Source organism: Ooceraea biroi, chromosome 1 (genome assembly GCF_003672135.1).
Source record: "Ooceraea biroi isolate clonal line C1 chromosome 1, Obir_v5.4, whole genome shotgun sequence".
Taxonomy (NCBI): Eukaryota; Metazoa; Arthropoda; class Insecta; order Hymenoptera; family Formicidae; genus Ooceraea; species Ooceraea biroi.
This window is the reverse complement of record NC_039506.1, coordinates 3,440,388-3,467,046: the sequence shown is the minus strand read 5'-3', so window position 1 is coordinate 3,467,046 and position 26,659 is coordinate 3,440,388. Positions and strand designations below refer to the sequence as shown.

The 26,659-nt window shown below is 38.3% G+C and overlaps 2 protein-coding genes across 6 annotated transcripts in view; one reads left to right on the top strand and one right to left on the bottom strand.

Annotated features, from left to right (window-relative positions):
- The first annotated feature begins 5,341 nt into the window (after positions 1 to 5,341).
- Positions 5,342 to 15,897, top strand: LOC105280400 (methyltransferase-like protein 2-A). Of its 3 annotated transcripts, XR_894122.3 has the most exons (7): positions 5,350 to 5,605; positions 6,058 to 6,210; positions 6,348 to 6,662; positions 6,761 to 6,874; positions 7,034 to 7,206; positions 15,699 to 15,776; positions 15,881 to 15,897. XR_894122.3 is itself a non-coding variant. In XM_011340924.3 (6 exons), the coding sequence occupies exons 1-6, from the start codon at positions 5,502 to 5,504 to the stop codon at positions 15,713 to 15,715; spliced, it is 876 nt and encodes a 291-aa protein (XP_011339226.1). In that variant the 5' UTR covers positions 5,342 to 5,501; the 3' UTR covers positions 15,716 to 15,881. The 3 variants fall into 3 exon arrangements, 2 of the variants coding, with proteins under 2 accessions (XP_011339226.1, XP_011339225.1); XM_011340924.3 differs by having other exon boundaries at positions 5,342 to 5,605; positions 15,699 to 15,881; XM_011340923.3 differs by lacking the exons at positions 15,699 to 15,776; positions 15,881 to 15,897 and adding an exon at positions 7,438 to 7,873 and having other exon boundaries at positions 5,454 to 5,605.
- Positions 7,871 to 26,659, bottom strand: part of LOC105280402 (protein-tyrosine sulfotransferase) — a 75,418-nt gene continuing 56,629 nt past the window's right edge. For 2 of the 3 annotated variants that reach the window (XM_011340925.3, XM_011340926.3), the window contains 7 exons: positions 15,923 to 16,133; positions 13,757 to 13,890; positions 13,301 to 13,409; positions 12,634 to 12,828; positions 12,082 to 12,335; positions 11,482 to 11,679; positions 11,004 to 11,127 (listed from right to left, as the gene is read on the bottom strand). In XM_011340925.3, the coding sequence (XP_011339227.1) occupies positions 11,004 to 11,127; positions 11,482 to 11,679; positions 12,082 to 12,335; positions 12,634 to 12,828; positions 13,301 to 13,409; positions 13,757 to 13,890; positions 15,923 to 16,066 (1,158 nt within the window). In that variant the 5' untranslated portion in view covers positions 16,067 to 16,133. Of the gene's footprint in view, positions 11,128 to 11,481; positions 11,680 to 12,081; positions 12,336 to 12,633; positions 12,829 to 13,300; positions 13,410 to 13,756; positions 13,891 to 15,922; positions 16,134 to 26,659 lie in introns of those variants that run through there. The other variant, XM_020032008.2, reaches the window with a different exon arrangement.

Here is a 26,659-nt window from a genome sequence, read left to right as displayed (position 1 = left end):
CGTTTTCTCAAAATGTTTGTAAAATATTCCACCCCTAGGTAGTCAGTTTTTGGACATATTTTTTTCTGCTTCTTAGAAGTACGTCCGTTTGGCCATTGCGTATGTAATTACATTCAGTTATAATAATTATAATTATTATTTACATGCGCATGGTCGGAATGGATATTACTCTCTACGGTGTAACTCTGTGTGTATCTTTGATGCACTGTTTGTACGTGTATCTGGGGGGCATCAATCGGCGAGTCTCGTAGCTCGAATGCCGCGAAAATGTTTCCATTAGCGTAATTAATCGGGGGGTTGCCGCGTGGCCGCGTTCCGTGTTTGTTTTCCAAGAATCACCTCGGGCCAACCCTTTCAATTTTGTCCCTACCCCTGACAAAGCTCACGCGCAGGATTTACCTGGTAATTTGCATACCATTAAAGCGACCGCATCGGCCCACCACATGATGGTGGTGTTCGATGTTGTATCGGCTGGCGCAGAGGGCATTGGCGATTCAATCATCTTAATTATTCGCGACGATATATTATTTTCCGTACTATTTGTGCCATTTATATAGAATGCAGCATGAGTTATTACAACGAGAAGAAAGTGAAACCTTATAGTTATACAGAATGTTCGAATGTTTAAGCACGGTTTGCGGTTTTGCGGAAATTAAAGTTAAATTATTATTGGTATGTCACATCTATCGATATTTATTATCATGGGGCAGAAAGAGAGAGAGACAGCCCTTTCATTGTGCTCGCAAGCTCGCGTTTTTGTCTTTTGGGGAAAGTGGTGGTCGATATCCGTGTCCGGTATTCCGAGGCGCCTCTCACCCTCGTTGCAGGCACCACGGTGGAACCCCCAAAGATCGTTCGGGCAATGACCCCGAGATTATATATTCCGTCGGTATGCGGGGTGGTACTGCAAGAGGGGCTTATGCCCTCCGAATTTACTCGTGGAATCGCTTGGCGAATCAGCCCTGATATAACTCGCACGAGAAATATTCTTCTTTTCTTTACATTCGTTTATAAAGTTGTTAATATTATTCTTAACATGTTATTTATTTCTTATGCACTGATGCATTTTTACTTATAAGATCTTTAACATTATAGATTTGTGATAAGGAATGAATTCATGTAGAGAGAAAGAGAGAGAGAGAGAGAGAGAGAAATATTTTATAAGAATATTTTTAAATTCTTTAAATTAATATATTTTCTGCTTCACGCAGAAATCTATCTTGTTTCTTGTTACATATCATACAACAACTTCGAGCTAACTATAGACTTTTTTTACCTAGAAGACATTCAGTAGTTTGAAGATAGTCTCAGAATCAACTAAACGAGGGATGTAAATATTAAAATGGAAAGGAAGACAGGCGTAAAGTAAGTCCGCTTAAAATTCTCCTTTACTCAAATTTTTGCAGAACTTCGTTACATTATCCGAAGATTATTTCAAGGAATTCGCAATTTTTGTTGCATCGAAGATGTTGATGCAGCCGGTGCATTATCCGTGTTTCGCGCAGAAAGGTTTTATCGCTCGTAGTAGACCGAAGGGAGAGCAGCGCGCAAAGGGACGGAAGGACGAGGGAGGCGGTGAGCGAAGAGTAGAGAAACTCTGGGCTGCAGAGAGGGTGAAGGGACATCGAGAGATAGAGAGAGTGAAAGAGCGAGAACGAGTGAGCGAGTGAGCGACTGAGGGAGACAGAACGCGAGAGAGAGAAATCGGCGCTTCGTCGGGGTGGTTGCCCTCGTCTGCGCTTTGTGGGAAATGGCCGCTCAATAACGCGTAGGTCCTCCTCGCCCGCCTCTACTCACCCTCTCTCGGCGAGGCAAGGGCCGATGCCCCAAAAGACAGCCGTCGATTCACCCTTGTCCTACCCACCTCATCATCCCCTCGGAAAGGTCAAAACTTGTCCTTCTCCTCCTCTGCATGTATCTCTTCTTATCTGTATCCCTTATAAAACCCCACAAGTCGCGGGGATGGGAAGATGCAAGATGATCACTCGTACATGTAAAAGAATACAATATTCGTGTGAAGGGAAGTGCAGTTCTTATTGCTACAGTCTCCGGTGGTGCAAATGCGCCAGCACGAAGTACAGCTCGTTACAATCGGAAACCCTTGCTGCACTGGATATCAAAATACCATAAGAAAAGAACTCCGTTTGGTAGGCAAAGAATATACGAAGCTTGTCGTTTTTTTTGGATTTCAATTGCGATCCATTCGATAACTCATTAATATGCTTCATAAAAATATCTTGCTACGATACATTTTGCAAGTTTTGGGGATGAGGCGCTATCAAAAATTCAAAACAGATACTGATAACAGAATTGTTTTTTTTTTGTTTTTTTTTTTCCATTTTTTTGGCGAATTTGCCGACTGAGATCGATGAGTGCTAACTCGTCGCGCGCGAAAACACAGGGCCTGAGAGAGAGGAAGGGCGGAAAGGGAAACGGATCACACGATGTGTATCGATCTTGCCCCTAGGGACTCACGGCAGGATTAGGACATCACGGTAGCCACCCACGACGAGGCGGCGAGTGCAGGAGCGGCGCGAGGACCTGGTGGCCCTTGGCAACCGGTTGCCAGGAATCGCGCGCGCCCGCGCGCTTTACCTCACGTCCTCCACGTCTCGTCTCTTTCGCTGCCTCATCTCGCTTCGTCGCCAAAGAGCCACACCGCGTCGATAACGGAAAAGCGTCCTCGCGAACGAACCGACGATCGCCGTATTCTCGCGCGAAAAATGGACGAATCGAAGGGATGCAAGAGAGAAAAAAGAAAGTTCTTGTATATCACTGAGAGATGTACATTTGAATAATGACTGGCACGAAATTTATGAATCATGTTTTACAATATAGTATAAGTATCATTTACATTTTTTCCTAGAGATTGGGGATTTGAAACAGAATCAACGAGCGCTTCAAAAAATTGCATGCGCAAAGCAAAAGTAGTTGTAAAAAGTAAAAGATCAGGTTAAATTAAAATCAAAATGAAATTTCACAAAATTGCGATTAAGAAGTGTCTGTAAGAAATAATTTTTAAATTACAGTTTCAGCTTTTAAAAATCAGATATATTGACTCTAAAGCTACTGAATGTTTTTTATCAATTTCCATATCTGACCCTCATCCTTCTTGATTTTTCACAGGATAATTATGGATACTTAAAACAACTAGCTAAGATTAAAAACGAATATTCCTCGTTTATCCATCCGTTCCATCCGAATGTGAGCTTCTCTTAAATAGCTTTAATTCATCAATCATTTACAGAATAGCCTTTCCGATAATCTTTAGTAATTTGGTTAATGTATCTATAGAATTGATTTTTCCGGAAATAGCTAACTGAGGCAGGGAGACTGCAGTTAGAAACACGAGGAATATATCAGATTATTTACCAGCTGTTTCAAACAATTCTGTCATGACATAATTGTTCCAGATTGCGATATTCATCATTTCAATATCATGTTTCATATTCATTCTTACGTCACCTTGCGTTCAAAGTCATTGTAAAAAGAAAAGCATAATGTAGAACAATATCTACAAGTACTCTGTCGTATATCTCTATTATGGATCTGACTACGCATGTGAAAGATATTCGGCATTCTGGTAACTCAAAACTCCGCACTTTCATATTCCTGATTGTTATAAATGATTGCTAAAAAGTGAAATGGGGGAAGAGGAGGGGGATGCGATGCCAGTCGTCCCTGTAACATCAAGCATCCAATGACGCAATTTGCACCACCCTCGCAACCTGCACCCCTCACCGCGTCACACCCATCCAGCTTCCGCATACCACGCATATACCCTCAACCTAACCTATATCACTTTCCTTAGGTCGTTGATCCTGCAGCCGTTCGCGCGCGCAATTGAACGCACGCTGCGCTGCCCCGTATTGTCGTGGTCTATAATTTCTTGCCGAAAAAGGGAACAAATTTTATTTCTTACTAAGGCCGTGTAATTTGCATTTCATGTTCGAATGCGTGTATACTTACGCCTGTGTACCTACCCAGATAGCCAAGTCTGCCGAAAGCAGATGATGCTAACTATCTGCTATCAACTTATTGCCAGCCAAAAGACAACAAATTTCATACAGAAGTTGTTATTAACGATTAATTCGACAAATTGGTGCCAGAAATGTAACAGAGCTTGCTCGCAAAATCTAAGAACAGATTGGCGGCGGAAACCGAGCAGAATCTGCAAACATGGCTCGAAGTCGGATTGTCGACAGAAACCGAGCAAGATTTGCGCACGCGGAACCTAACGGCAGATTGGCGGCAGAAACCGAGCAAGATCTGCGCGCGCGGAATCTAACGGCAGATTGGCAGCAGAAACCGAACAGGATCTGCAGCTTTTGACAGTATTCAAATTTACACGGCTATGAATATGTGTCTTCGCTCCGCACCGCTATGCGGTGCACGCGTCGAGTTCTTACTCGATGTTAAGATTTAGCCTAACAGTTCTATAAGTTAATATACGCGCCTTGGCATGATAATATTAATTTTTCTGAAAATTTTTGCACTCGCGGCACAGAGGCTCCCATGGACAACGTCCATGTAGTTCACGCGCGCCACGAGCAATCTGAAGTTCGAAAGCAAAATTCGGACTTCAGATTAGAATAAATTAACAATAAGAGAGAGATTATGCAACGAACTGTCAGAAAGACACATCAAGCCAAATGTGCTTTAATTTAACAAACAAACAAATGCGTTCTTTTAACAATTTATAGTGTGTTAAAAGTAAACACATGCTTTAATATATCGTAAATATGAATGGCCAAAAGCAGATTCTGTTCGGTTTCTGCCGCCAATCTGCCGTCAGAGTCTGTTAGCAGGCTCTGCTGGCAGATCACTATCCTAATGCGGACATAACGGATGCTAATTTGCTATCAACTTCTGCAGTAATCTGTTGCCAATCTGCTGGCAGATTGCACACATTTTGCTTACTGGGTAAATATATTTTAAAGCCGTCAATATTCGTCTATTTGTCAAAATTTAATATTCAATTTTATTGTCAAACGATCTTAAGACAGAAAGAAATTGGAGTAGTTAAATAAATCTGTTTTATTTACCTGAATTTTTATTTCAATAATTTTCTATTCAATGCTTGCCATCATTTAATGGCATTGTTATATCTAATTGCATAAGACAGTTTATGTCTGTTAGAACGTATACCCAGAGATATATCTCTGAGCTACATAATGTAGCATAAACAAATCGTAATATTGAATAATAATATTAAATAATTCCTTATTAAATCATGCTTTATTCTTATTTGCGAATTGTTCATCAAATCTAAATATTCACGAATGTTGCAAGAGTTACACAGTGGCTTATGAATGTTAAGTGATCGTTTGTAGAAGGAAAGATTTACAGATTGTGCTAGCGATTCGTTTATGCATTAATATTCATGCGACTGACGTGCAATTTTCCATCTCTTTTTTTTTAGACCTTTTAGACTTTAGACGCTGTCAAGTGCTTGTTTCAATCTCATATGGTCGCGCCATTTCACCGGCACATTTTCAAACATGGCCGAGAGAACAACGAGCGACGACGATCGCGAGATGGAGAGACCGCAATTTGGAACGCGAAATTTACCTTCCCATGGGGACGTTTTTCAACACAATACATGGTACGATGCAGCAATGTGCATACAGCTGCGTGTGTCCCATGATTTGATGTTCGATTGAATCACGCACATCCAGCTTAACCTACAAAAATATAGAAATATGGAAAAATGCTTTGAGCACTTATGCTTGTAAACAAGTCTTGTTTTCATATAATCGAACCACTGCGTTGCATTCGAAATTGAGTACCAATTTCATATTAGTTTTATTTTATTATTGGTTAAAGAGGTTATAAGTTTTTATTGTTACCTGTCACATGGTATCCTAACCTAGAGATAGGGCTGCTTGGAGAATGCATATTTTTTGAGATGATATACTTTTTATTTAATAATTAATATTCTATTCCTCTTACTAAATTTTAATTTGTTATTACATAATAAATGTGTTCTATACTTATAATTACATATGATACATATAATTATTTTAATTAAATATTAAATATTTGGTATTTTAAAAGGGACAATGTTACATGGAACGAGGAACAAGAGAAATGGGCGCAAGAGAAAGTGGATGAGAATTCTGCTGTCACAGTATCATCTGATCAACTTCTGAAATATGAGACTGAAGCAGATAAATATTGGGACAAGTTTTATGGGATACATAACAATGGGTGCGTACAGTTTAAGAAAACATTTTCGATCACATCACTTTATTATATAAATTATTAAATGTAATATAAATTTATGTGTTTTTAGTTGGAACATTATTGTAGAGATAAATCTTTAATCAATATGTGCATTATTTTAGATTTTTTAAGGACAGACATTGGTTACTGATCGAGTTTCCCGAATTGGCTCCCAATACAGTTAAACAGAATATTGATAGACCCATAAGAGCTGCACTTACGGACGAAGAAAGAAGTCATGGAGAGAGGCACATAAAAATTCTCGATTTACCATGTAACGAAGGTTGCAAAATATTGGAAATAGGATGTGGTGTTGGAAACACCGTGTTTCCTGTACTCGTATATAACATAGATCCAAAATTATTTGTATATTGTTGCGATTTCTCCGCGAAAGCTATCGATATACTGCAGCAGAATCCTGCTTACGATGTAAGCAGGTACAGTGAGCACTGAACTCATTTTAATTTGTCTACAATTGTCTAATCAAATGCTATGTATGTAATTTGGACAATTCGTAAGATGTTTACAATTTTAGGTGTAAAGCATTTGTGCTTGACGCAACTCAGGAGACGTGGGCGACCCCTTTTGAACCTGAAAGCCTGGACATTATCGTTCTTATATTCGTACTATCTGCTATCCATCCTGACAAGTACGTCCTCATCATTGATTATTAATTTTGGCTTTTTTTATTATCTTTTATCATGTTTATTATTGAATTGACCGAAAAATCCGTTTGGACTATTTTAATTAATTCTCAAGTCCAATACATGCAGATTTAATTGATGGTTCTTTATAATATGCTTTGCAGAATGCAGCACGTTGTACAGCAGATGCATAAGTACCTGAAACCGGGGGGAATAGTGTTGTTCCGCGATTACGGCAGATACGATCTTGCACAATTGCGATTTAAGAAAGGCAGTTGTCTCGGCGAGAACTTTTATGTGCGTGGCGACGGCACGCGAGTGTATTTTTTCAAACAAGGTAATATTTCATCTTAGAATTTTAATATATTTCTTTTAATATTGTAAAATATATTTTAACGTAGCGATTATATACTCTTACTGTGTTAAATGCAGAAATTTTCCGTTTATACATTACCGCAATGATTCTCGACGGATTATTGATATCTGAAACTTATTTATAAAATTTCGTGAAAGCTTCGGCTACTTATTTATTAATATTCGTTATACGAAAAAGTATTAATTGTTCCAGAGGACATTAGAACGTTATTTACCGATAATGGCTTCATCGAGGAACAAAACTTTGTCGACAGAAGATTGCAAGTTAACAGGGGGAAACAATTAAAAATGTACAGAGTCTGGGTGCAGGCAAAATATCGAAAAGCATCTTCATAGAAATATTTGTAGTGTAATTTGAATTACTAAATTTTCTACTGGATAAACTAGAGATTTCAAGATTTAGACGGAATAGTCGCATAGAATCTTCTATATTTTTGTATATTGTTATCTGCCTCATCCCTCTCTGTTGTTTATTAAAATTTGATTCTCGTTTATACTGAAACGAGACTTCTTCAACTTCTCAAAACTCTAAATGTACATGATTGTAAATGTATAATAATCGTTGATTCCATTCCTTGCGAACTGAAAATAAGATGCATGTGGATTGAATAAAATAGAACTGCGTAATATTAAAATAATTTAATTGCACAATTCGATACAGATAGTTAAGATTTCGACAAATCTTTGCGTGTCTAGTCACAGCGCGGCGTCGTATCTTTCTTAAAAGTATAATGTGATTGCCACAAAAAACGGTGAATAACAAAACTGCGCCGCATCACGCTCGAGAAGAGTTCGTGGATATTATGTACACGTATATAAATATTAGATTGGACCGACAGCTTCGCGTCGCTTTTTCATTAAATAATATTTTAAGTAAAATTTCAAAAAAAAATTCGCAATTCTTTTTCTTTTAAAGAATCTTTAAAGGAAAACGATTTTTAAAACATTTATAAGAAACATTAAACTAAAGTATTTCTTGAACGAAAGACGTTTACTTAGTTATAATTCTTCAGCGAATTCAGTTGGATGCATTAGAGCGTGCATTATTGGTCTGTTGCATTATGTTATGCATTATGTTTCTTGTATTTTAAGTAAAACATATATTACATATTACATATAGTATCTGAAAATTGCAAATACAAAAAGAATTGCTAAAGAGGATAAATCTTCTGTAAACACTATACTGTACACAATCAGTTAGTCATGGCTTCTGGATAGATGCTGCGTCTGTTAACAGCATTGGCACAACACTAATTAATTAATAGCCACGAAAGTCTTAAAAGTTAGAACTACCATAGACAAAGTGGTATAAAGATAGCATATACAATAAATACATGAATGGCTGTATCGTAAAATACTTAACATATCAACTATCAGATAGTTTAGCAGAATATATGTTGAGCATTTCATCGATCAAAGCACCTATATTATGTTTTAGTTCTTAGATCAATTAATATACAACAGATTTTAATTCGCTCTAATATGCATGGTGCGTCCAACTGATTCTGCTCTTTCTCGCATTAGTTAGTAAAAATCTTTTGCGAAAACTTTTGTGAAATTTTCATAATGTTTAACAAACGATAACGGCTAACGACCTAATTTAAAGTTCCTGATAAGCTCATAATTATATTGGCAATATAACAGATATGGACTAAATGTCACCCGCTGAAAACTCACGATGAATTACGCTAGCTAAAAACTATGGCGAATATAAAATATGTCATTAAATCTCATGCATCAATTCGTTACGACCGATGGTAAACGATACGCGGTGGGGGAAAATACGGATTAAAAACCTAATCTATCTTGTCGAATCTCTCGGCTTTGTAGAATACGCTTACAATAATTGAAGGTGTTGCAACAGAAATGAGCTTTCTCGAAAAAATAAGAACAATATAAATAAAACACATGGACGATCTTTGGCGACGTAGAACTCTATATTTTAGATTTATATCGATTCAAAAATATTACTTAACTTGATCAACTCATTTTGCACAACTTTGTCGTCAACATATCAGACAACCGTATCTTAAGTTATGCACAAAGCCGAGAACTTCCGCGAGATTATTATCCTCTTAGATCGACCAACTCGAGACTTTTATTTGTAAAGGACAAAAGGAAGCAACGTTTACTTTCTGGTCCTTTGCGCATTTGAAGTTGATCTCACGTCGTTAAATATCCTAAACACTTCTCTTCTTAAGATCACTGGCCGTTGTTGGTCGACGTCGCTTATTAAAGCAAAGGTCCGAACTAGAGCTCATACAAACATTTTTCCAACGAATTGTGCGATTGAACTACTCGAAAGTAGAAACATCCGAGATTCACGTTCGGACAGCTCGAACAGAACGAAACTGATCGAACTATTTAATCCAATGCCCGAGATTCGATTGTGCGAATAGTTCAGACGTAGCAACGAGCAAAAATAGTATTTATTGTAAACAGGAATAATTAGCTTTCGTTTGCTCCCTTCTCACGATACATCGCTCAACTTCGCTTTGTTATTTTATCTAAATACAGGACCGGACTGTTCCGATATATATATATATATATATATCTCTGCTTTTACTTTTACAGGATTCATTTAAACCATTAAACTTGTCGGAGTAATAACAGCAGGTCCGATCCTTGATAACAACGATGACGAAATTATTTGATCGTATAACTCTTCAGTGCGACGAATTTCATGTCTATTGTTCTCGCGGTTTACAATATCAGTAATCGTAGATCGCTGGTATCATCATCAATTTGGGCTCTATTTCGTAATATTATTAAAATATTTGTAATTCTGGACGATACATATATACCTATGAATCTAAAAGAATTACCATTTGATGCTGAGAATCAATGAATTGAACATTTTCTTTAGACAAATTTTACTTCTCAATCATTGATAATTAATCGTTAATAAATTTATCCCTATCAAATAGAAATAAAATATTGGGATTTATAATGTGTTTATGATAAAAACTGGTAAGATCTACTTTTAATATGAATATATTGCACTTGAAATAAATTGTGTCGTCAAATTGGACTTTGTAATCGTTTTCATTCTTTTATATCGAGCACTTCAAATTGATAATACTTTTACTATTCAACATATATATTACTATTTCTAAGAATATCAATTATATGTAACTATCGCTAACATAATGTCCCAGAAATAGACGATTAAACCTAAACATTCAATCCTTTTTCTAACGTAAAAAGAATTGTACGTTTGGAAACAATTCTCCGACAACAATTTCGAACTACCAGTTTTGCCTTTTATCTGCGGTAGAAAATTTCGCGAGGACGTCAAATTTTAAAAAGTTGACGGATCTTAGGACGAGTATTAGTTTTCTTTCTTCGCTGAAAGAAATATGTTTACTCCGCTGCGTGCGATGCAGCACATTTCACAGTAACGTTCTACGAGCCGCCGAGAAATTCTTCGCCGGAGTTTCATTTCAAAGTTTTATCCTCTGTTTCTGGGACACCTTGCGCTTTTTCGTCGGCTAATATTACAAGTCTTTTGGTTTCGTGAGCCTGACAATGGTAAATAAACACCGCGAGAAATGATCGATTAATCCGTTGTCCAGGTGCGTGTCGTCGAGGTGCGATAACGGAGGGGATTTAGAATGCGGCGAGGACGATTAATCGTTCTCGGCGCGACTTGTCGTCATCGAGTTTACTTTGCAAGTACAGAGGAGAGTCTCCTAAGCCGGTGCGACTTAGGATGGAAGTTGGTTACGTGTCGCGCGCGCCTAAGAGAATCACGCGGGGTCACGCGACGGGGACCGTGCTGGAGGCAGCTTCCTCGTTGCTACCGCCGTTAGTTTCTACAGGTCTGTGAGACAGATGGTATTGCCGCGCTTTCTCCTCCCAAATTTTTTCGCCGGCCAGTACCCTACAAAGAGAAGAGAGAAATGAATAAATAAACAAGTCGAGGATGAAAAGGTTTCTGTAATTAAAAGTAAATATATGAGTAGAAAGCTCACATTTCAAATTTAAAACAACGCAGCATGCATGCTATTAAATACTGCATCTTTTCCAACAACCATCTCTTCATATAAATTTGCAGCTTTAATTTTTAATTGCACTTGTAATACTTTTATTCGCAACGATTTACATCAAATCGGTATTCTGAAATAAATTTTCTTTTACTCTGGTTTGCTTCTGGTGTATCGATTCGAACACCTTTGTGAGCTATTCTGTACGTAACAACTGTAATAACCATATGGCGTAACGAATGGACACGTACCGTCTGGTGTTGTCGCTAACTAAACTATCCGGTGCTCCGTAGACAGGTGGATTTGCGTAAGGATCGTAGCCGAGCACCGAGAGCATTGGCGCGATTTCCGCCATGTCGTTTACCACTTCCTCGGGAATGTTACCGACCCACTTGGTCAGTGCCGCTAGATTTACCGGTTTTATGATTTGATCCGATGATCTCTCGACCCTGTTGAACATGATCTTACCATTAATAACGCGGAGTACATTTATTAATTCCGTAATATCGTTTTAATACTGATGAACGATTATTTCGTCGTGTAATTATGTTGTTTTACCGTTAATAAAGTGAAAAACTAATTAATCGTATTACGGCATTACTTCACCGATCAATAATGCGGGGCATCATTTTGTTACCCCGCCATATTATTTCCGCATTACTTATACAAAGTGTTATTTTATTGCGTTTATTATATTACATTTTAACATCAATAATGTATCTCATTATTCCATCATGGTATAACATTGTTTTATTTATTATATTATATGCGTTGGCTCCCGTTTATTTAATATCGTTTATGTACAGTTTCCACTTTTCTCTCTCTCTCTCTCTCTCTCTTTCTTTACTTACTTGCTCAAAGGTACTCCGCCAGGTTTATTAATGAACTCCTCATGATGCATGACGGACTCGTTCCACGGCACATCCAAGAAATTTAATATCTTCTTCATCCATTGGCGTGGATGTAGCACCAGCTGCTCGTAAGGGACCATCAGACATCTCTCCGGTCCCAGCTCCTTACACTGGCCGTACATTACGGAAATTGCGTGATTCCACCTGACGAGAGATTGCCGATAGGATGATAAATCGAAACCCGTTATGGTGACCTGCGAAGAGAAAAAACGTCAATTCGCGTTGTATCATTCTCTGTGTATCGCCGAAGTCTATACAACTTTATATTTAAGCATACGTAAGAAAGAACGTTACACAAGACATCGCGTATGAAATATTCAAGATACATAATGCTCAAAATTGGAAAAATAAATGATAAACTTTCATTCAAGCGGCAATTTTGTTTGAAAGAGAAGTTGATAAAAAAAAACGACAAAACTGTCACGAATAATCTTGCGAATATATTTCTGGAAAACGTAACGAAAAGATCTGCATGTAAGGTTCTCCGCCCACCTTCCTGGATATGATGGAATGCACCGTGGCACGGCCGTCGCGCACCATGAATATAAATTTGGCGTTAGGAAAAAGTTCGAGGATGTATGAGCCCATCTTCAGGGTGAGTGGATCCTTGTTGCACAATCTCGGTGCAGGCTCGGCGTGCCGCGCTATTATCTCCAGGCAGAATGCTGCTATCGCGTTATCTATCACCTGGAGAAGAGCAAATCGATTTCTTATATCGCTGTTTGTAAATTACAGTCATTATAACGCGCCCAATGACTTCACAGAGAGTCTATAAAAGTCTCAAACGCGTTACATTTTCAACATAAAAGCCAAAAACACACTGTTCAACTTCGTATACATTTTATTTCTCTAAATTCTAGCCTCGTAAAAAACTTTACGTTTCCTCATTTTCAGAGGTGAGGAGTTTATACGTCTGAATAATGTAAGTATCCTGTAGAGAAAGTTTCTAATGTTTCTCACACTTGCCAACGTGCACGGGCGAAATATCATCTCTCGATAAGTTCGGAAAACACAAACTTTTCATTGCGAATTTTTTTACAACGCTTAAATTATTCAAATCTGTCCCAGTGTTGAAATATACCTCTCTTACGGGGTCTGTGCTCATAACTCGTTGCCGTTATTTCTCCCGAGGGCTCGCGTTAGCAGAACGCATACTCACCTCCTTCGAGATTCCTGCTTCGGTGAGACGTACATTTTCCTTCTCGGACTTGGACCAGTGCATCTTCATCTGAAGAATCCGCGGAATGACTCTAGTCTCTTGTCCGCACCTTGAATGAAGTCCGTAAAGTTATTCGATCGATTTAATTAATTCAAAAGAGAATACCCTCCCTTCAGATTCTCTTCTGTTTTATGAAAAGATTTATAGAATTAAAATTGATTAATTTCAAATTTAATCTAGTTCACGCATGTTATTATAGGATATATTAAAATTAAGTACATTAGAAATATATATTGAATTATGTTGATTTTATACATTTCACTTTATTACTAAGAATAAACAATTTTGAAAATTCTAGCTCACAGCTTTGAATTTCAAAAAACTTGTAAATTTCGTGTTTTTTTACGATATTATCCTAATGGTAAATATATCACGGTGGATATTTGCGATACTCACCTCACATCAGGGTGCGCGTCCAACATGGCACGCATCAGGGTGGTACCGGATCGTGGTACACCGCCAATGAAAATGAGCGGCATGTAACGATCGTATGGGTATGTCTTGCGATCGTACGGGCCGACCACGTATTTCTGCACAACAAATTAGTATAACATAATGGTGAAGTGGGAATTAATATGAAAAAACAAAGATTAATAATGCGGCAAATTTATTTTATATCACCGGTTTAAAAAGCAACGCCATTCTTTTTTAAAGATTTTAACAACTATGAATAAAATACTACTTGAAATTGAGTGAAGAAGAACAACTCATCGTTCATTCACGTCTGTGAAATTAACTCATGAAAAATGTTACGCTTTCGATGAAATTTCTACTGAAAAAGACAGAAAAGATGAAAAGCTTCAGAGTTTCGTTCACAGAAACTTTGTATTTACTCATTTTTCCTCATGTATTATTACCCCATTGGATGTAACCGGATACAGAACCGCAAGTGGAGTACTTAAAAAATACCTCAGCGAGAGTTAAACTACGTAAGTGAGTGGAATATAAACTCTTACTCGTCGTTCGTTCCGGCATTTTACCGTAACTACCTTAACGCAATTAAAGTAAGTCTACAAGAAAATTAATAAAAGCGGCTGAAAGTCGGCAGCGGAAGCATCGGGAAGACGCGGAACAGTTGGCTCGAAAGTTAGACTCGGCAGTGTATCGGCTTCGTCGGTACGGCAAGTTGCTCCAACTATTCTTCAAGACCGTTGAGCATCCCTTCGTCTACGTCCGATAGCGGCAGTTTGGCGTTGATTAAGCTCGAAGCGAAGCCTTACGAGTAATTGCAGCTGCTGCCGTTTCGCCGCTCCGATACATAGTCTGACAATTCTTAAATACATCTCGTTCTCTCTTCTAATCTGCACCGGATAACACAACAGCGCGATAAAATACACGAAACTCTCTCGCGTCTCAGCTGTTTCATGTAAAACTTTGGTTCCGGCAAGTGGTTGCATGTGAGCAACGCGTGATCGGCAATTATTTAACAACCTTCTATTTAACAAGGTTTCTTCTTGCCGAAAGCGTTGAGTAATATCTTGAAGAAGCGGAGAATCGATATCCAATTCTTCTCGTTAAAGAGTTCTCGAAGAAATTATAAAGAACTTCCCGATGGAATTATAAAGATACTGAGAGATATGACAGCATTTGTTGAGCTGAAAAAAAGAAGCTTTCATCGACATCCGGAGTGGTATTTCAATCGGAGAATTCCAAGAGCGTTTCTCAAAGTGTTGCTGGAATACGCGTTTAAAGCTCGGAAGAATTCCACTTTGAAAAAGTCCGTAGCAACGTTACTATGGACGCGTTACCAAGTATGCTCATTACTGATCCGGCTTGGATGAATTTGAATGAAATATGATTTAAATTAGTTTTGCCGAACTTTATTGTCAGATAACGTATCAGTAAATTTCTGGAAAATAATAGAATGGAAAATGGAATGGAATCGCGCGGTTTTCCATACAGAAATTTCCCAAGTACGTTCCAAGTATTATATAGATCCTGATCAAAATGTCCAAATTCCCAAAGTTGGTATATCGTGCCAGGTATTAATCAGAATCTTGCTTTTATCCCAAATGGATATAAAATCAAACAAATTTCCAAAGTTGTTACACACACACACACACACAAAATGGATGTAACATGAGTTTTCTGCCTAAAAGTAATAATCCGGCAATTTTGCACATGCTCTAAACAAAAAAAAGAATTAAAAAAGGAGTCCCACTTTTCATTTTAACAGCTTGTCGCAAATTAATTTGATATAAATAAAATAACTTTGACAATCATTAATTGCCGATTAATAATGCAGAGATTCCGCCCTTTCTGTCGCGATGACATATCGAACTCATATTATCATTGCTATTATTCTGATTAATTGTTATAATTGTTATTATCATTACAGCGCTGGGAAGAAAGTAGAACGAGAGGCGTGGCTTGCAAAACGGATAGATAATTAAAATTTCTCATCCGGATAATGAAGGTAATTTTTCATGAAATTGTACAGGGTATCTTTTCCATTTATAACAATGAATATTTTTGTGCAAATGTCGTGTGCAAACTAAAATGTGCTTTTAACGATTTTAGTTAAATCTCACACGAGAAAGGACATGATTACAACTGTCTCACCTCTTTGCTGACCATCATGGCCGCGGGGACGTATTTGGTGGAACTGCAAATGATGCCCAGCTGATAGAGGACGAAGATAAAGATTAGGGCCACCAGGCAGGCAATGGGCCCCTTCCGGCCGCCGCGGCTCAAAAGTAACGACATGTCACCCGCCGTGTTAGCAACCACCTCTCACCAGAACATTCGTCGGCAATCTACTACCTCATTGTATCTGCAACATATAGTTAAATTTTTCTTAATTAAATTAATTCTCCATTAAGTCGTCGTAAATTTTCTTTAACTCTCCTGAAGACAGCGTTCTTTTTTTAAATTTCCGAGAAGCTACGTAATCTTCGTTAAACTATTACTAAAATATTAGAAGCTTGTTTAAGAAGTTTGCCGCCGACGATCTCGAAGAGATTGCGGCTCGCTCAGGTCGCGAAGAGTCGACCTATGGCCCGTCGTTCAAAGGCTTCAAGATAAATCAAGGCATGGTGAAGTGAACTATCCGGCCACCGAAATTCACGTTGCCCGGGGACGGTGTCCCCTGTCTCGACGCGTGAAATGCGCGTCGTTTTACCGCGCAATTTTCTTTAGTCATGCATTTTCCTGACGCGCTCTCTCTCGGTCCCCATGAATCTTGTCCCGGTCTTCCGGACGTGTGCCGTTAATATTGTTTTCGCTGGTACCTTAAGCCCGGTATTTGTCTGGCGTCGAATCGTCGTCGTAAAATTGATATCCGTATTGCACCGCGGGAGCGCAAGGAGAGGTTCTCGACGGGATCGACGTTTACGACGGCGTCTGGCTACTGTGGGAAATTTTGTCGCTTTTACTTCCTTCGAACGTCTGAACGACGCGCCCCTAAACTACGCCCTCGATTATACGCCAATGGACTGATGGCGCGCGAGGAGTTATCAATCGATCTGAATGCGAGATGGACCTGAATGCAAAATGAGTTCTGACTCTGAAAATCGAATAGTAATTATTCTAAAACGCGTCGATATCAGACGTTGGAAATAGAATACTTGTATAACTCGTAATCTCGTGAGGAGTGGTGAACGATGCTCTTTCGAGGAATGATTAAAAATCAACCTGGATCGCACGAGTATACATGTCTCGGTTTTCACTCATATTTTATATGTTATTTGAATTGTTGAAACAGAAAAATAGCTTTCTCTTTAACGGTCGTGAAAGAAGCAGTCTGTAATATTTCGCTTGATTCATTTGGTGCTGCATGTACGCGGCAGTGTTTAAATGATGCCAGAGTAAAGTGCGCTGGATTAATGTCTAGTGCGCGACGGGCAATCCATTACTTCGTCAAGATACTGAAATACTCAAGAATACTGGATCACGTTCGCCTCTTTCCTTCTTTTTGTCTCCTTCTTTTTCTTTTTAAGGAACAATGCGCGTGGCTTTACGTAATCGTACGCCGCTCACCCTCGACGCATAAGTTTAATGAAAGAAGTTCGACGTGCCCTCGCGACGTCATACTTAAAGCGATACCCATTATAATCGACATCGCTGCCTGACTGACGCGCTAACGAGAACGAATCGATTTCAAGGTGGAGAGCGGTCTCATTTGAGTTTCTACGAAAGCTATCGATTCGTCTCGAATCGTTCGATTATCCGCTGCCAATCCTTTGTCAATATTACGCGAGATATTCCATTGTTCAACGAAATTGGAACCGCATGAAGGAATTAAACCCCAGAGGATGCGCACACCCATTGCAAAACTTATTATCTAAAACGACTAATGCGATCTTGAGGGAAATATAATATATATTCATGTCAAAATTCAATAATTTTAAACGAGAGGAAACAATTTTGTGAGAATTCTATGTGATGTAAAAAATAATTTGCAGAGATGATTAAGAGGAGCCAAAATTAAGGCATTAATGATAACAAGGTAATATAAAATTTTTCTCTGGAAATCGGAAAAGAAAGTCGCCACAAATTCGTGTCTCTTTATTTTTCTTGCAAATATGCTGTTATTTCACTGTCGCCGCATATTTCCGTGATGGAGTTCCGAATTTGCCGAATAGTAATTCGTAACACGTAATGAAAGGAAAAATGATGATCCTTTTTTCTCTTTTTCTAACACCATGAATTCCAGCCTGGAAGTTACGATGTCCATCAAATATTTAACTTCCACCTTTCGCGTGTATAATCGCGAACGGCTCGTTCCCATCAAGCTCACCCAACGCCGCTCGCTCGCGAGCAATTTAAACTTTAATCGCGAAAGCTGTGGAACAATAGCCGCCGCCGCCGCATGCGAAACAGATGCGGACAAAAGATATGCATTATAGACTCGAAGAAAAAGTAAAAAAACATCGGTACTTTTCATCCGAAACTACAGCAACTACAATATCGGCGACAACACCTCGGAATAGATCCTAGAAACAGGAGAAAAAGAGATGAGAAAAGGAAGAAGCGAGAGAGATTCGGCCGGAAATTTAACAATAGCTTGCGCGATTATAACATTTAGTTACGCATAGCAATTAACGTTAACTAACATAATCTTTTGTTATATAGACGAGTTGGCACTGGTGTTCACGATTTATTACCCGGTAATGCAAATAGCATTCATTGTCGTGCAGTAATAGGGCCATGATACGCATAATTATGCTAATTGTCATAATAATAATAATAATAATAATAATAATAATAATAATAATAGTAATAGTAACAAAAATAATAATGCAGGATTCTGCAATTACGCACGCAGTATTCCAGCGTCCTTGCATCGTTTACAACATTAATTTCCAATTCAGCCGCGGGCTTTTACATCACATTAGCGTATGTCCATAGGCTATTTGGCATTCTACGTGCGACCTTTTAAATATTTCATATCGATTACCCATATCTCACGGCAGCACGTTGGTTAAAAAAGCAAAGGGATAAAAAAGAAGCGATTTTTTTTCACGTTACAAGATTTTCGGTAACTGACGCGTTCCCGATACGATTTAATCCCCCGTATAAAAAGGCCAGTTCCAGCTCTTTCTCTCTTTTATTCGTATCGTTCATTATCACATAGATGAAACTTTACTTAAGCTGGTCCAGTCACCGCGGTTTATCGAGATTCCGCTTTGTTCTCTGCCGCTCGCTGTCGCTATCGAAAGTCGATCGAGATGGCTGGAATTCAGCCGGCGAAAACTTTGAAACTGCACGTCGGGAACAGAGAGCAGCGGTCAAGCTTACTTAGCTCGACAGTGGCCATTCTTCTCTGCTTTTTATCCTGCGACGAAATTCCCTTATTGCGCTGCTCCTGAAAAAGCGGCGGTCCGTTAAAGTGGCATTCCGTTGACAGCGCGCGAAAAGGAGAATCAGACACTTGCAGCAAGCACTTTAACGCGTTTCACACACGATAAACGCTAAAGTTCGTTAATATCAGGAGTTAAAGGGAATTTTAAAAAGAATGTTATTCAACCGGGCAGTCCGTAACGTCAGTCAAGGATCAGAGATCCCTTGTGAAATTCTGTTGAAATTTTGACCTAATTTTGCACTTTATGTATGTGAACTCATACATTTACTTGATTCATCACGTATATGGACTACACTCAAATATATCTTATGCTTATATCACCGTAATTATAATATATATTTTTTTATATAATTTATTAGTAAGAATAAGTAATTAGTAAAAATAGTAAAAAAATTTTGACAAAAGTTGTTAATAGCTTCTTTTCTTTTCACTTTCTTGATTGTTAATAGATCTTTTCTTTTCATTTTCCACGGGTATTATTTAAATATATATTTGTTCGGTATCTGAAAAGAAGAGGGAAATTTTGTAGAAAAATAATAATAATAATAATTTCTCGGATGGCCAACTATTCCGGAACTGTTATGACCATTTCTCTTTATTAAACGAGAAAGATGATATATATAGCATTTCATAAACTGTGGCAGGGAAGAGTAGAAACCATAACATCAGCTACACGCGAATAATTCTAAATAAACCTAAACTCTTGGTTTCTGTCAGTTCAAGCCAGGTATTTCTGATATTTCTGCGAAAATAGCAACGGATGAAAAAATTTTTAACAAGCAGCAAAGTTAGAATAGAAATATTTTCACAATTATGATATTTTTCTGTAAAATATCAAATCTCCCTTTAGTTGCAAACACAACTAAAGGTCTACACAGACTGTGAAAACAATTGATCGTCTCTCCCATATGGCCATCTCGAAATTATCCTACATTATATTATAATTAGATTTTATATAATTTCGTGCGATTGTTATATATTTAATTATTATATTATTATTTATATGTTTACTACAATACGTTTTTACATTCGTAATTAGCTTTGCGTTTACGAGAGAACAAAGCTTACCGCCTATAATTTGCGAGCTCAACGAGCGACGATAATTCGCCCGTGTCGCCGTTTGTATGTTGAAATGCGTTCTCTGGTTCGCTAATTTTTAATGGGGCAACTGCCCCGGTTTCGGTGGTTGGAAACCGAGCACCGGAAACCGGAAATTGGGGAGCGCAAACGCAACATCAGTGCATACGTTCAATTCACCCATGTGAGCTTCCATGCTAATTGAAAGCCCGCGTCCGTACTCATGCGATCTAAACCACATCGAATTGAAAGTTAAACAAATGTCGAATCTAATTTGATCTCGCGCCAAAGCGCAGACAAGGTATTAGTGCACCTCGCGCGCGCACACAGGGTGTCCTAAAATTGGCGGCTGGCACTTCTCGCGAGCGTTGGACTTTGCAGATCTTGGAATCTTTTGATTCTCGCCGACGAAAAAGTCAGAGTGATAATCAATCGAAGCTGTTTTTCTCGAAAGTTCTGTACAACTCTTTTTACAACTTGAGATTTTCTTTATCGTATTGTTGAATTTACGGTATCGTCCGAAATAATGGAGGAAACGGAAGTGACCCTATTTCTCTGACTTCTCCCGATGTTCTCCCCGACACAGTTCGCGGTTTTCCGAACTCGCAGCAATTCCGGCTGTCTCCTCGAAAATAAATTCCTCGCGCAATCCTTCCACCCGCGTGCGAGTACCGCTTGCAAGTCCTCTTCTTCGGGGGATTCGGTTACGGTGTTCTGGAAGTTATCGATCGTCTCAAAATAATGGTCCTTTCTGGCGACTCCTCTCGATCTCTCGGAAAGGAAAAGAAGTTGCTGTTTGGAGACGCAGGTGATGATGACTGCAGAATACTGACGGTGGAGCTACAGGAGCACTCAAGTGTTTTTTTTTAGAGAGGGTTGATAAAAACTCAGAGAAACAGGGCGGCATCGGCCGGATGCAAAACGTCATGAGATCGTCATATTATTTCTGAGCAACCCAGTTCTCTTTCCGAGCATCAAGAATCACTTGAGGGAATATCATCTTGGTACGATCGACAATGGGGTACTGCGATCGATATCCTCGAAGGATATCGCGGAAGAAGCAATTTTTCTAGCAGTCGAAGAATCATTGGACGTTTCCCGAGGAAACTATTACTCCGAGAAAAACGACATTCGCAGTTGTGGAAAAAGCTACGATAAAACACATGAAATCAGTTTCCGAGGCGATCCGAAACACATTCCGTTTTAAGGATGCTTTAAAGATTTATTATATGTGCCGAAGAATAAAAGTACCATCTGCATATTATCTTTTCAAACATTTTGCGAATCGTTTATTAAAAGTAACACATCAGACAAGAACCTACGATATTTAATATCCGTTTACAAATCAAAAAAATTGCATTTGAGTCTTTGACCCAGCAGTAGAAATTCTTCGCGACAAAACTTGTATGCGCCGCTAAGCGAATTTTAATTGTAGTGTCTACGCGAAGGTATCTGCGAAATTTCGCAATTCAATTGCACTCGTGCGTCCGTGCGCGTTTGCAACGCGTGGAATCGCGAATACACAGGCGGAGGCCCTTTTAATTTCGCCTCGGTGCGTTGCGTTCTAGCCATGGACGCGGTCCAGCCCACGAGTGAGATTTAATCGTTCGATTTATCGTCTCGCAGCGAGAAATAATTCGGATTTGTCGGGCCATCGACGGCCGGCCGGCCGGTCAGTCGGACGGACGGACGGACGCACATCGCCGCGGGACGACAAAAATGAAATTCCGGCCCTCTTTTATTGCTTCGCGTCGTTTTGATTGCGTCAATTTCAACGGGCGACTGGTTTATTACGGGCGGAACACAAGTTTTTGAGGGGATGAGGGAAAGAACCGTTCGCCGGAACCGCCCTCTCCGCCCCCTCCGCCCCTCGACCCGCTCGACAACGCGCCGATGTCATTGCGCGAGTAACGTCACGGGGGTGGAGAAGGGTGAAACCAGGACGCGCGCGGGGAGGATCAAACCATACCGCCCACTTAATACCCACTTAATTTCCTACGGAGTATTACACTGTGAACTAGTGACCTTTAACCTTATAAATGCGGGAGTGCAAAAAGCCACTTTGACATTACCGACAAACAAGATAGAAATTACCTCGAATAATCGGATTAGTGATTATTGATGACGATTAATTCGCGTTGAGGATGAATTACACGGAACTCGCGGAATGTGGGAAGAGGGAGGCGGGGGACGGAATTCTCGCGAATGTCATTATATTTGTTTATATCAATTTTGCGTTGCGCGACCTGATTTATACCGAGTTTATTCCGAGATCCCCCGAGTGTTTACCGTTTCAAATGGCACATGCGTAACATCGTAAATAAAATTCTGCTGCGAGTTGCAGTCTACAGCAGATTTAATTATTCCTAACGCAAACGTGTATAATGCCTGATGTAATCCCGAACACGGGAAAGTTTTGAATAACAATTTACGCAGCCCGCGCGCAATAACGTTTTCCGTGCTCATTGAAGTTGCGTAAATAAAATAATACGATAGCACGTGTTTATTTATTCACAATTGTCGTGATTAATAAAATCACGCTACTTTCACATTATCCGCGGCTCGGGTTCAATGATTGTTAATCCAACTATGTCTTGCCCGATTGCGCTCGCGTGCACGAACCCCGGCAATTTTTCTCGTTTCCGTCATGTATCATAATTCAAAGATGGTTATTCCAGGTACTGGAAAATTATTATCCGCTAGGATACCCCATGCAAGAAGCGTCCAAATGAAGTTTACCCACGCGATCTCGCCGCAAACGCAATCGATCGATTTCCCCTCTCGTATGGAAACGGAGGACCGGCGTCTCGCGGTGTTCCATTTTGGCGTCTCGCTCTAAAACCACTTTAGACCATCCATTATTCGCGACAGAACTCACGATGGGATTCTGTTTACAGAATGTCCCAGAATCACTAAGGGCGTGTCGTGCGTAATATAACCCGAACCCACGATGACAGTAATAATGACGAATTTGCGTCCGCGCGTTATCACTCTCGTGATCTGGTGCGTGGAATTATAAATAAAGTTCCACAAATTCTGATTTTGCAAATTCAACGTGTTTTGCAGCAATTTGTGCAGCAGTTTATGCAGCGAACCAGAAATAACAGTTTTTATTATTATACAATAATTTTATTATTATACAAATATGGATGGAATTTGGAAAATACTAAACTTATTATATTTTATGGAAATGTAAACTTTTGTAGAAATCAAATCAATATAACAGTTATATTCAATAATAGTACGTGCAAATAAATATATAAATTATTAAAATATTATTCTAATATTATAATAAATATATTTTTACCATTTTAATACAAAATCAGTCTGAAAAACTAATAATAAAAAGTCTTAATTCAATCATTACAACCATTACGGAGATGACTGCATGAAAAGGATGTAAATTTGAAGATAATAATTCTTGCGAAGATCTTTCTTAATCTTCGTCGGATAAACTAAATACACCGCATAAATTGATTGATCTTACATAAAAGCTATTTAATTTTTATTCATTTCAATTATATCAAAATTGTCGGTTTTGTACTAAAAGTATATTTTCCTCTTTTTGAACTTGTCGTCCACATGGCTTGTTCACAATTTATATATTGAACAGCCGCGAGCAATGATTCGTAAACTTTTAAAAGATTTTTTAATTACTCGCGCATATTGCACATTTAGGTGCCATTTCATTATTTCGACCAAATATTATGTTTCAGTATATGTCACAAAATAAAGATCGTCGTGTTGCTATGAACTGATATTGACATACGAGATAATTAAGAATACAGATATACATGGTCAAATACATAGATGTATTTAAACTAAAAAATTTACTTAGAAGAAAGTATTGTTAATTTTTCACGTTTCAAAATCAAAGTGAAAGAATGAATAAGACATTAGGCACAATTTCAGGTGTAATTTAATTTCTAGAAATGCAATTTTCAGTTTCGGAAAAAATCTAAAACTTTTAGAAATAATGTCCCGTTAATTATTTGCTGTTTCGAAAACCTTAATTCATGAAAACTGCTGAATTAACCTTTGTCTCTGGCAGCTTACAAGACAAGAACTATTAGCATCTCGATGTGGTCACCGACAAAAACCTAATCTCGCAGGAAATAACATTACGTACTAAGTCTTCTGACAGTTACATAATATTCTGTCGGATTTTACGTAAAAAGTCCTGTCCGCGATGTATTACGGCAGGCATTAAGTAATAGGCGAAAGAGATAAAAGCGGAAGTGACTATTTTCAATTTCGAGCCAATAATAGAATTTTCTATCTTTCTTCGATAAGGAAAGCAAAAAGTATCTAATGTAATTCCTTTCTGGAACGTAGCCATTTGCGGGGCGTTTTCGGAAAATCGATAGTCTTCAGAGATACCTATAGTGAACGTCTCTTATCGTGCTTTTCGACGGTTCAGGATATTAGGAACGTGCGTGGATTGCGACAGGAGGCGGAAATGGCTAGTGGTCTCTCTCGATACTTGGATCGAGAATATTTCGAAATCGAAATAGCTGAGAAAGAGAGAGAAACACAGAGGTATGTATAGATAGATTTAGTTCTTAGTCGCGCAAATTGAAACTATATAATTTCCACAAAATGACTAGCCCCAAGTACAAATAAACATTTACAAAATAAATAAAACATATGGAATATTCTGTGTTATCCTATTCTATTATAGATAGCATAATTATATTCAGTACATAGAATTAATATTAGTTAACGAAAGACTTGTAGAATTATTTGTTAAATTTTTTATTATTAGTTATCAAAATCATAGAAATGCAAATGAAACATACATAGTAGAAATAATAGAAAAGTAAAAAAATATTTTACTTTTAATATTTTGGATAATAAATTTCACTAGATAATGCTTTTTCTCTCAAGTATTTCCTATTGCTATTTGCTGATCGCGCAAAATTTTGAAAATCTTTCTTTGTATCAATTTAGCTCTTGAAATTGCAGTGATTCTTTTGCCGATATGTCGAAGTGACTTCAATGCAGAGGTACAGTTGTTTTCGACAAAGTTGATTTTGTCCAGAATGCTCGAGGGAAACGATGATTTTACATTTTACGACCGTAAATTTCTTTTTCCATAGAATCGCGAGCACGGAGTGTGCCCGTCAGTATTCTTTCGAACGCAGTGGCTTTTACGTCCTTTTGCTTTCGCTTTTATCGAGTATCGCACGCGATGCAACCTACATTCGGCGCGAAGCGAACGATAAAGTACGTAGCCGTGGTGCGTATGTACGTAAGTATTTTACATCTCCATAACGCCAAGGCGCGAAACGCGGAAGAGAAACGAGGGTAGCGTTGCATGAAGCAGTGCACTCGACAAGTTTTACTGTGTTTAATGTATTCCGGCCCAAATGCTTAAACGAACAAATACTCGTCGTCGCAACAGTTCCGCACTTTTACCAATTTTCGCTACGAGAAAATTCAAACTAATGGTAAATGTTAGATTAGGGGTAATCTCACTTTTCAATGACACACGATATATATTGTTAAGAATATGGCTCTGACTAACTTTCAAAAGTTTGAGCCGTCACTTATTGATTATTACATAAACAGTTATAAAATTAAAATTGATGAAATCGCTCTTAATTTTAACATTTATTAATTTAATTTATACTGCGTGCTTTGAGAGAAAAGTAGGATCTTACAATGAACACAACAGCTATAAAAATTGGTGGTTTTATTTCGCGGATGCTAATCTCTTCTATTTAAAGTAACTTTTCAAGATGATATTTTAAGTATGCACAACTACAATACTGATCTATACAAAATTTTTCCCCAAAACTAAATTAATTATATTGATATTATATTAATACAAAGTTTTGCATTTGAATTTTGCTTAAAAAATCCGCATGAACTTTCCGGTTAATAAAATCAAAATATAAATTATTTTAGTTTAACAAAAAATAATGAAAATTTATTATTACTTATTATTATTAAACTTTAAAAGTGTACAGAAATTTAGTTTAGAACGCAATATCATATATCCATGAAACTATATGTTTACACAAGTCGATATTTTCCATGTGACCTTTCCGGTCCGCGAATCAGCCAAAAATATAAAATAAATCCAAATTCTCCTCGGAGAACGAGGAGTAAAAGGACGAACGCGAGCCACGTTCCGCTTTGTCGGAGCATTCAATTTTTCACTACCATGAGCGAGAAATATCCGCCCCCTTGCCATCCACGTATTTATATTTTCATCACTTTTTGTTGTCCTCCACGGTCGCTTTTATGCACTAAACAGCCCCTCCCCTGCTGAAGAATAAACAGAATATCATGGAATGAAGTAATTAGATATCGGTTGCGTTTTTCCGAGCTCATATACCAGCTGCGTTCGAGAGTATCTTCATAAAATCGGCTTAAAAAAGAAAATAACCGCAGACCTGATAAAAATAAAAGAA

Excerpts from the sequence above, each read along its gene's own strand:
- LOC105280400 (XM_011340923.3), top strand. The coding sequence starts at position 5,502 with ATGGCCGAGAGAACAACGAGCGACGACGATCGCGAGATGGAGAGACCG. Across the intron at positions 6,663-6,760 it reads CCTGCTTACGATGTAAGCAG|GTGTAAAGCATTTGTGCTTG; the intron begins GTACAGTGAGCA and ends TTACAATTTTAG. Across the intron at positions 7,207-7,437 it reads AGTGTATTTTTTCAAACAAG|AGGACATTAGAACGTTATTT; the intron begins GTAATATTTCAT and ends TAATTGTTCCAG.